The sequence below is a fragment of the Xyrauchen texanus genome, chromosome 23, assembly GCF_025860055.1.
Source record: "Xyrauchen texanus isolate HMW12.3.18 chromosome 23, RBS_HiC_50CHRs, whole genome shotgun sequence".
Lineage (NCBI taxonomy): Eukaryota > Metazoa > Chordata > Actinopteri > Cypriniformes > Catostomidae > Xyrauchen > Xyrauchen texanus.
Window position 1 is genome coordinate 7,104,815 of NC_068298.1, and position 10,779 is coordinate 7,115,593.

General features: G+C 37.1%; 1 protein-coding gene across 1 annotated transcript; it reads right to left on the reverse strand.

Moving 5' to 3' along the window:
• Positions 1 to 292: 292 nt before the first annotated feature.
• prpf19 (pre-mRNA processing factor 19) lies at positions 293 to 9,107 on the reverse strand. Its single transcript, XM_052154674.1, has 16 exons — positions 8,926 to 9,107; positions 8,125 to 8,274; positions 7,828 to 7,904; positions 7,512 to 7,653; positions 7,351 to 7,424; positions 7,197 to 7,262; positions 7,050 to 7,091; positions 6,841 to 6,915; positions 5,356 to 5,431; positions 5,160 to 5,269; positions 4,916 to 5,071; positions 4,697 to 4,766; positions 1,429 to 1,602; positions 1,265 to 1,347; positions 1,039 to 1,144; positions 293 to 778 (listed from the first exon to the last, which is right to left on the reverse strand). The coding sequence occupies exons 1-16, from the start codon at positions 8,942 to 8,944 to the stop codon at positions 681 to 683; spliced, it is 1,518 nt and encodes a 505-aa protein (XP_052010634.1). The 5' UTR covers positions 8,945 to 9,107; the 3' UTR covers positions 293 to 680.
• Positions 9,108 to 10,779: the final 1,672 nt, after the last annotated feature.

The window sequence follows — 10,779 nt, forward strand, 5'->3', positions numbered from 1 at the left end:
CGTGCCTGATGATGCAAAAACGAGGTGTGACTGTAAAACGTCCAAGTATCTTAAAGTAATGTTTACCAAGGACCTTATTCTACGCCGATCAAAAATTCCCTATTTTGCACAAACACATTTTCCATAGGAAAAACCACAGGGAGCCCATGACTCGCTAATTCTTTTCCATGTTTTTGGACTACAACCTGAACAGCTCGATTCTGTTTGGTTACGCTAGTGTCCGAAAAATGACACTTTAAGCTTCAACGTGAAAAAACATTCGGAAAAGTGTTTTTAGAAAGAATTTCAACTTTATTGGAGTCTATTTCACATTGTTATTACTGTCCACAAAAGGACACAAATGAGTCAACGGACACTGACAAAGTTTCCAAGATACAAATCTTTAAAGTAGACAAAGAGAGGAAAAAATGAAATTATCAAATTAACCCTTATCTGCCAAAAGCATTCATGTGGTACTTGACAAAATAGAAGTTTCTGATGAAGTCAGAGGATACTGTATGCGTCTGTGACATTCTGTAACACTACAATGATGTAAATGACAGTAAACGTATATCTATGTATACACATGAACAATTTATAACTGACAGATCATGTTATTTCAGTGGACAAATTTCCATTGCAATTGGGGAAAAAAAACATCACATCCTTTCCAGGAGAAAATTGGATTTTCACTATTTCTACTACAAGCTGTAGAATTTGAGACTTCTGTCCATACCACTGGAAGCCAGGAACTGGGCATGCTCACCAAAAGCCACACCAGTCACCAGACCAGAATGATCTACAGGTAGAGAAGTTTAAAAGGGGAAAAAGGTTAAATAAGGCAAATGATATAAATGGCCTAATTTACTGTCTGGAAAAAATAAAAGCAGTTTGACTTAATGTGAAGCTTTTTGATAAAGAACATTTTAGACTAAAATGCACAGATGAATCATTCACAATAAGACCAGTAATGCACATTAAGTAAAAAGTGTCCATTTTTAAATTTCAACAACGGTTGTAACAAAATTGGATGCTTTGTAATCATACTCTCAATCTCACCAGAGAAGTTGAGGACTTCAGACCACTGTTTACAGATATAAACTCTAATGTCCGATCCACCCACAGCCAGATATGTTCCACTTTGATCAAAGACCAGAGACTTCACCTACAGAAGAGACAAATATTAGCCACGCTGTTTTTCCATAAATTAAATTTGTCCAAAAAGTCAACCACGTCATAAATGCATGTCATCGCTATCTATGAGGCATTTACTGAGACAGCAGACCTCATAACTGTTGTCCAATGTGATTGTCTTGAAGTTCTTGAGTTTCCTCAAATCCCAAAGCTTCAGTGAACTGTCCTGAGCACCTACAAGGGAAACAGAGGGCAGAAGTCATCAAACACACACCAAAAGACCAAAACGTTCTCTTCTGGGTCATCATTACCTACCAGTGGCCAAATAGTATCCATTCTCAGAGAAGGCGATGGCGGTCACAGGGCCGGAATGGCCAGGGAAGTTGGCTACATTGGTCCTTTCCTTCAGATCCCAGATCTTAATCTGAGAATCTGCTGTGCCCGTGCCGAAAATCAGACCGTCAGGATGGAACTGAGCACAGGTCAGTGCTGAGGTAAAAGATGGAGAAAATGGTTAGTATTTTTATTCTGAAATGAGGAAATATTGGCACTAAACTTCTAGAACATTTTTCAAACTCTCAATAGTTTTTTTTAATTGGTCTAATAACAATGTCCTACAGTGAATGTCCATGCATCACAGGAGATATCTGTAAAAAATTATTTTACTGAAACTCAAATAGTTTTTCACCATAGTATTAATTTCACCACATCTTAAATACTGTATTGTGTTCAATAGAATAACGTTATGGAAAGTTTTTAAGGACTTAATTTGACATTTTGAAAAACTTTCCAACTTTTTTCTTTGTGTGCATTTAGGATAAACTGTTAGCTACGAAATAACAACAATTGAATATTTTTACTCTTTGCATTGTTTGGCCAAATTACAGTTTGATTGGAAATGTCGTCCAATCAAAATATTCTGCTTTCAAGCAATATTTACAATTCATCAAACATGGTAAAATGGTCTGCACTTATATAGCACCTTTTTTAACCTTAACAGTATTAAAAGCGCTCTACACTGACTCATTCACACACATATACACCAATGGTGGCAGAGCTGCCATGCAAGGCGCTAGCCTGCCATTGGAAGCAACTTGGGGTTCAGTGTCTTGCCCAAGGACACTTCGGCATGTGGAGTCATGTGGGCCGGGATTCAAACCACCAATTAACTGCGATTAGTGGCCAATCCGCTCTACCAACTGAGCCACATCACTTGTTTAATCTCAAGCATGCTCTTTGCTGACACTTTTGTCGACTTACACTACCGGTCAAAAGTTTTGAAACACTTGACAAACGTTTCTCATGATCTTAAAAATCTTTTGATCTGAAGGCATATGCTCAAAAGCTTGAAATTAGTTTTGTAGACAAAACTAGAATTTTGCCACCATATTAATTTATTTAATTACAAAACTGAAAGTTAATGAATTTTTTTTTTTTTTTTTTAGAAATTGATGACTTGGACCAATTAATAAAGAAAAGAAGCCAATAATTGCCCAACTTACAATACTGTTTAAAAAGCATCCCAGGGTGAGAAAATGTCAAAAGTTCATGTCGGCAAATTGTAGGCAAAGGGAGACCACTTTGAAGATGCTAAAATATAACACCGTTTTGATTTATTTGGGATTTGGTTTAGTCACAACATAATTCCCATAGTTCCATTTGTGTTATTCCATAGTGTTGATGACTATTATAAAATGTGAAAAATTATAATAAAGAACAAAGTGTTTCAAAAATTGACCAGTAGTTGTACTAATTTAGAAATTTTTTTTTACTGGGGCAAAATAGTTTGTTGTAGTATAAATATTAGGTATATAAATGAAGGGTGTAAATATTGTAATGTTTTAGGTTCATTTCTCTATTTGTTTATATAATCATAGTTTTAAACATGTAATAATTAGCATTTTTATAATGGATTTTCATTGTTGTCCTAGAGTTCAGGACAAGTAAAAAGTACCAGAAATAAATGAAGGTCTGGTGTTTCTAAATTAGTTTTAACGTAACCTTCATACATATACATACAAATGTCCTGCCGCTCACTGGATGTTTTTTGTTTTTGGCACCATTCTGAGTAAATTCTAGAGACTGTTGCATGTGTAAATCCCAGGAGATCAGCAGTTACAGAAATACTCAATACAGCCCATTGTGTGGCAGCACTGCAGTGCATAGAATCATGCAGATACGGGTCAGGAGCTTCACATCAACCATTAGAATGGGGGAAAATGTGATCTCAATTATTTGGAAAGTGGCATGTTTGTTAGTGACAGATTCTGTTCAGAAGATCCACAGTCTCCTTTCCAAAAGGTTACCGGTTAGAACAAAATAAAAGAATGGTCTATTGAACGTTCTATAAATAAACAGTGCTCTGCACCAAGCGGTGCGTGAAATACCAATTGCAGTGTTCCCAGATCTCACAAGAGATACAAGATATTGCCTGGCTAAAATAAGCAATAATTTTTTCTTGTGTGGAGGATTTATCAGCATAGAAATCATAAGCAGTTAATTTACAGTTAAGTATAATTTTATTTACGGATCTGCTTCGGAGTCAAAACCCGGCAACATCAAATCTGTACCAATACATCATGTCTAACAATAATTCAGTGAAGACTTGGAAACAACTGAGAAATGTACTGTTTACCTCTAATAATGTTTCCCTTTTACCTGGATAAACCATGCATGCATATTTACATTTATGCATTTGGCAGATGCTTTTATCCAAAGTGACTTACAGTGCACTTACGACAGGGACAATCCCCCGGAGCAACCTGGAGTTAAGTGCCTTACTCAAAGACACAATGGTGATGGCTGTGGGGAGCGACCCAGCGACCTTCTGATTAACAGTGTTGTGCTTTAGCCACTACGCCACCACCACACCGCATATGTAGTAATTATTCATTGTTGTTAAAAAGTTCTTCATTCACAGAATGTGACAATGGGCAATTAGACAAAGAAATGTCTGATGCAGTGGTTTCCTTCAGGATCAGCGCACTAATTTCATTTTTCGGGCAACATGAAGTGGTGTAGTTACAAAGATTGACGGTGATAAACCATTTGACCTTTAGTTTCATAAAGAAAATATCAGAACAAAATTAACCAGTTCTAACAAGTTACCAGCATTTAAAAATACATTTTTCACTCCGGAACATTTGAAAATCACTTTGTTTCGGTTTTTGATCACGTGTATGCTTTTGTTTTCGTTCCTTGAACCGATATACAGTAAAGTCCCTGTGTAGTCCCTGATATACTGTATATGCTCTAAAATGGCTCAGAAGGGTTATTATATCTTTATTTTTTTACATCAAACAGCCACTACAGCCAAGAATATTCAAAATGTCTAATGCAATACGTAAAATAGTCAAACCCCAGTTTAAAATAACCACATGCTTTCCAACTGTTTGTAATTATATGAACCAATATAACAATTCTGAGACTTTTGTACTAATGGAAAAACATTTTTATGATTCAATTGTTTTATATTAATGGTTTTATATATTACATTGATTTGTTTATATCTCAAAACAAAAACAACAACACTGTATAAATATTCAATATATTTGCTAGCCCTAGCAGACAAAGTAATACATACCACATCCAGCAGTCTCATCTGTGACTTTGGTCAGCACACGTCCAGTTTGAATATCAGAGAAGGCCCAGTACTAGAGAACAACATATTATAAATAACCATGCATAACAACATGCAAGTCAAATGAAGTTTGTGAACTCTACCTACTGAGAGGCAGGTTAATCAGCCTCTCTGTGTGTGTGTGTGTGTGTGTGTGTGTGTGTGTGTGTGTGTTATATATACCTGGTCCTCAGATGAGCTCAGTAAGTAGTCTCCGGTAGCATGCAGCGAAAGGCCAGTAACACCCGCCTCGTGAGCCTTGATCACCTGCACGCAGTTGCCCCCGGTAACAGACCACACTCGAATAGTGCTGTCTGGAGACGCCGAGAACACAACCGACTGACAGAAACACAAAGTGAAATATAAGAAATACAGACAAATAGTGAATGTGCTCATTTATAAAAATGGGAGGAGACAAAGCGCTTACCTGAGCGGGGTGGTAAATGACAGAGGTGACCTTTTTAGTGTGCCCTTTGAGGGTGGCAACAATCTGCTCCTCTCTACGGTCAAACACCACCACATTCTTATCCGTGCCACCTGACAAGAGAGAGAGAGAGTTAGAGTAATGTTTCTGTGAAAATGTACACGTGTGCAACACTTCGTATGTGTGTGTTTGTACATACCAGTGAGGACTTTGTTGGTGTCTGTTGGGCAAAGATCCAGAGAAAGGATTCCTGGGATACTAGCACTGTGAAGACCCTAGTGAGAAAAGAGCGTAATGTAGTGAGGACCAAAAAAATAAAAGTGAGAAAAGCAGAAATTATATGATATTAAAGAGTTAACTTGATTTCACTCCCTCAATGTAAAATGTTTTATTTAGGGCTGGGTGACATATCAATTATTCATGATAATAACAATGAAATAATATCGTGTATATCACAAAGATTATAATGTTCTTTTTATATGGCCATTAAGTTTTATAAAATTCACGCATACAAATCGACAAACGTTCCACAGAAGAGGTAATGACAGCGGCAATGACAAATATTGTAAACAGTCAAATATACATACACTGACGCCGCACTTGTGTGAAAATCTCCAAAAAGCTACAGGTGAAGTAAATAGGACAGAAATATATTACTTTTATATAAACAAATCTAATCCTCAAAATAATAATGACAATTCAGTACAGTAATAATTCAGTATTACGCAATAAATTAATATATGTAATATAACTATAATCTAAAATATATGAAGGTAAATAATAGTTTTTATTAAGCTACTATGTATCACTGTTACATCACGGAGTGTGGAGAATAATGGCAGTGTTGTAAGAAAACAAATATTCAGCAGTTAAGAGCGATGCAGTGGGAGAGAGGTATGAAAATATGAAATGTTTGTGTACTGTTAATGTGCCGTTTCACACGCGACAAGGCAAAGGGGAAACGAGGAGGTTACCCCATGTGACTCTACCCCCCATGTGACTTTACCCTCCCTAACAACCGGGCCAATTTGGTTGCTAAGGAGACCTGGCTGGAGTCACTCCCTGAATTGGAACTCACGACTCCAGAGGTGGTATTCAACATCAATACCCACCAAAGCCCCCATTCAAAATTTTTATTAAATATCTCCCAATTAAATGGCATTAACAATAGCAGCACCTGTAGAGTCAGACACATGCTCTCTTTCTCTGATTTCCCTTCATCTCTTGCCCTCATGAAAGAATGTTTGTTTACCTCAAAGTTTAAGCTGCAACAAGTGAAAAACGAAGGGATGTAATTTATAAATATAATAGCTATCTATATACCTTAATATAATGCATTAAATGTACCGCAAAATTAAAATAGAAATAAAACAAGGAATAATAATTATTATATTAAATAATGACAATGAATCAATGTTTATTTATATATAATTTTTAAATATTTAAAGATAACCATGTATAATTCTGAAATAATTATACATTGAATTATTGTTATATGAGGGGCTAAGCAAATATTTGTATATGCGATTTATTACATTTTTTAATCGATTGACAGCCCAAATAAATATATATATATACACACACACACACACTCATCCAGGCCTGGAAAACACCATTTTAAAATTCCCTGATATGTCCATGAACATGGGAACCCTGACATATGCATGGAAAAGCATAAACTTACAGCATGGGATGCCACTTGGCGGTACTTGCTGAGCTCTTCTGCTCGGACGAGCTCTTCTGGCACGGTCTTTCCTCTCTGAAAAACAAAACCAAATGGAGAAAGGTAAGAGCTTTTCTGTCTTTCAAAGAAGTGACCGTAAAACACATCCTTCTAAAATGAAGTTATATCACACATGAGACAAATACAAGCTTTGAAATTAAAATCTTCACCTTCTTTCTCTCAGTGGTCAGGACAGTGGCCTTGTCTTGGAGCTATAAAGACAGAAGATAGAAATAATTACATTTGAACATTCAGTGGCTAGTACAGACATAAGCCATGAAGTCAACAACAAGTGGTCCAAGCGTGCTTGAACGTACCTTCTGTATGATCTCCGGAGTCATTCCAACCTGCTCACTGATCTCCATGGCCTCACCACCAGCACCCTGAGACATCAAAACAGAATCATTCTAATGGATTGCACGGTGTATGTAAAATTTGTAAAAAAAAAAAAAATATGGTTTGGTTACTGACCACAGCAGAGGGTTGGGATGCGGGAGCAGCCTGTGTAGCAATCAGTCCAGCCTGAGGTTTGAGTGTAGCCAAGGCTGCAAGTAGAATAATTAACATGTTAGTGAAACCATGTATCCAATTTCTCAAATTCTGGTCGAATACTTTTTAAAAGCTGCTCTTACCCTCTCTGGCTGCAGTGACCTCTTTAGTGAGACGAGCAATGACTCTGCAGGCCGCATCGTGCTGGTAGAGGGCATGAGACAGCTCCTGTCGGGTGGTTTGCAACTGCTGCCTCAATGTAAAACTATGCAACATTACAGCGTCCTGGAAGATATAAACGATATAGAGAAAAATTTACTTCGACCTCATGCACTGCAGATAGACACATCTACAAGGACTATTGGGCGAAAGATACATCACCTAATTAATATTCATGAGCAAAGCCAATAAGGTTTATAGTGGGCCCTGCATACATTTATGTGGTGACTGGGAACTCACCCACTCATCTTGGAGAGATTTGAGGATAGCAGGAATACTTGTGGCAGATGGAGCCTTTGGTCGAATGGGGTGAGACACTAAATATAAAGGAACAGAGAATGAGTATAACTTTATATTCAAAGTCATGCACTGTGAGACCTAAACAACATTTTGAAATTCCTTTCAGAAATGTTTGGAACCTGATAGACCAGAAACCTCTCTTAGAGACATATGCATACTAATGGGCACATCTAAAATGCAACAGTGTCTGAAGAGTGCTAACTTCTCATTACATGAGCATCAGGTTCATAGATTTACCCTTGATGTCAATGAGCTGCTCCTCGGACAGTGGCTGTCCATTAATGGGATCGGCTCCATTCTCTGCAATGTATTTCTCAATCAGACGTCTCTCAAAAACTTGACTGGAAACTGGAGAGACGCAGGGGTGCTCCGGTATCTCATTTGAGACTGAAGACAGAGACAGATTTAGATTAAAAATGCATTCAGCATAACAAACAGCACAGATTGATTCTAAAGAAAGACACATTCAACATTCACATGGCAAAACAGGTAAACCTTATGGCTGATTTCAATATATGTTCGTATAAGGCAATAAACCTTATTTCTCACCAGGATCTTACATCACTTATTAATCTTTAAATTCAAATTATTCTAGACATTATAAATCCTTTAAACGTGTATACATTAATGTAAACATGTCTGTTTTCATTATGTTTTTCCTGATTAATATTTATATGTTCTGCTTGTCCAACAACACAGTTTACCAACTGCCATTTTGTCCTGTGTTTTGGATTACACCCTGACTCCCAAAATAAAGCATTCCCAAAAAGCATTCTGTTTAAACTTTTCTCAAAGTTTCAGAGACCTCAAGCATCAGCCAGTTAGCATGCAAAACTTACTTTCAGTTACACAGTTATGCACCCATTCACACTTTTGTTTCTAGCTTACAACTACAGCACATATATAACGATTGTTCTTCTAGAAAGCCCTAAGCATCAAGAGAACACCTTCAAGGTGAAGCTTTCCTAATACTGCACAACAATGGCTAACACTATACTGTGCTAATCATTCATGCTAACAGAAACAAAATATACTTACTCGCGCAAACCAAAGACATCTCGTTCAAACAGACGCGCTTCCGCTTTCAAAATAAAGCTAATATATAATCAGTTCATCCACTGAATTAAAATTCAATCAGAGCTCGTTGTTTTTATCTAATGGAAGTGCTGCATGTCCTGATTTAGAACACGTTGATATACGTACACTGCACTACCGCTCAAACCGCGCTGCATGATGGGATACTGACTCCTCCAGAGAGGAAGACGAAACTGCTGTTCTTCCTCCAGGGGGCGAACAAAATCAACCATTCAAATCTCAGGACGGTATGTGTAGTTCAGTAAAACGTACAATCGTTTAAATCTATTAATGATATATATTGGTACCTGAAATAAGATTGCTGACATAGCAAGTCGCCACAACAATGACAAAGGACAGTGATTCGTCCAATCGTTTATGAGCGCAGAGAAAAGTAACAGGAACCACAAACTTAATAATAATATAAAATAAAGATTAAAAAAATTAATAATATAACATTTAAATAGCAGAGAATACATTTAAAGCTTATTGTTATTATTATTCGGCAAAAATTTATACTCAATTAACACTAATACAAAATCACATACATACCCCAAACTAAATTATTTAAGGATGAAACAGACTGCTTCTGCTTTGGTTAAAACTCATTTATTTTTAGAGATATATTTGAATTATACTGATTTCTTTTTCAATAAATGTTTATTAAGTTTGTATTATATACACGCACACACACACACGTGCGCAATGATTTCATACAAAGGTGTTCACTACAGTCTACAAAGAGAAAGGACAACTGGCTCTAACAAGGACAGAAAGAGATGTGGAAGGCCAGATGTACAACTAAACAAGAGGATAAGTACATCAGAGTCTCTAATTTGAGAAATAGATGCCTCACATGTCCTCAGCTGACAGCTTCATTGAATTCTACCCGCTCAACACCAGTTTCCTGTACAACAGTAAAGAGAAGACTCAGGAGGCCTTATGGGAAGAATAACAAAGAAAAAGACACTTTTGAAACAGAAAACCAAAAAGAAAAGGTTCGAGTGGGCAAAGAAACAGACATTGGACAACAGATAATTGGAAAAGAGTGTTATGGATCTTAACCCCATTGAGCTTTTGTGGGATCAGCTAGACTGTAAGGTGCGTGAGAAGTGCTCGACAAGACAGCCACATCTATGGCAAGTGCTACAGGAAGTGTGGGGTGAAATGTCACCCGAGTATCTGGACAAACTGACAGCTGGAATGCCAAAGATCTGCAAAGCTGTCATTACTGCACATGGAGGATTTTTTTTTTATGAGAACTCTTTGAAGTAGTTAAATTTTTTCAAATTGTAATAGTAATTTTTCACGTTATTAATGTCCTGATACACTGTGATCAATTGAATGCCACTTTGGTAAATGAAAGTACCAATTTCTTTCCATAAGGGCAAAATCTGTACATTGTTCCAAACTTTTGGCCTCCAGAGTGTGTGTGTGTGTGTGTGTATATACCGTAGTTACCGTAGACTTTGCCAGTTCAAACCAATCTGGTCATTCTCTGTTGACCTCTTATCAACAAGACATTTCCACCTGTTACATTTTTGTTTTTGGCATCATTCAGAGTAAATTCTAGAGACTGTTGTGTGTGAAAATCCCAGCAGATCAGCAGTTACAGAAATACTCAAACCAGCCCGTCTGGCACCAACAATCATCCATGCCATTATCTAATCAGCCAATCATGTGGTAGCAGTGTAGTGCATAAAATCATGCAGATACGGGTCAAGAACTTCAGTTAATGTTCACATCAACCATCAGAATGGAGCGAAGACAAAAAAAAATTGATCTCAGTGATTGAGCATGGCATGATTGCTGTGCCAG

Excerpts from the sequence above, each read along its gene's own strand:
- prpf19 (XM_052154674.1), bottom strand. Across the intron at positions 5,270-5,355 it reads CACCAACAAAGTCCTCACTG|GTGGCACGGATAAGAATGTG; the intron begins GTATGTACAAAC and ends CTCTCTTGTCAG. Across the intron at positions 1,348-1,428 it reads TGGATACTATTTGGCCACTG|GTGCTCAGGACAGTTCACTG; the intron begins GTAGGTAATGAT and ends TTTCCCTTGTAG.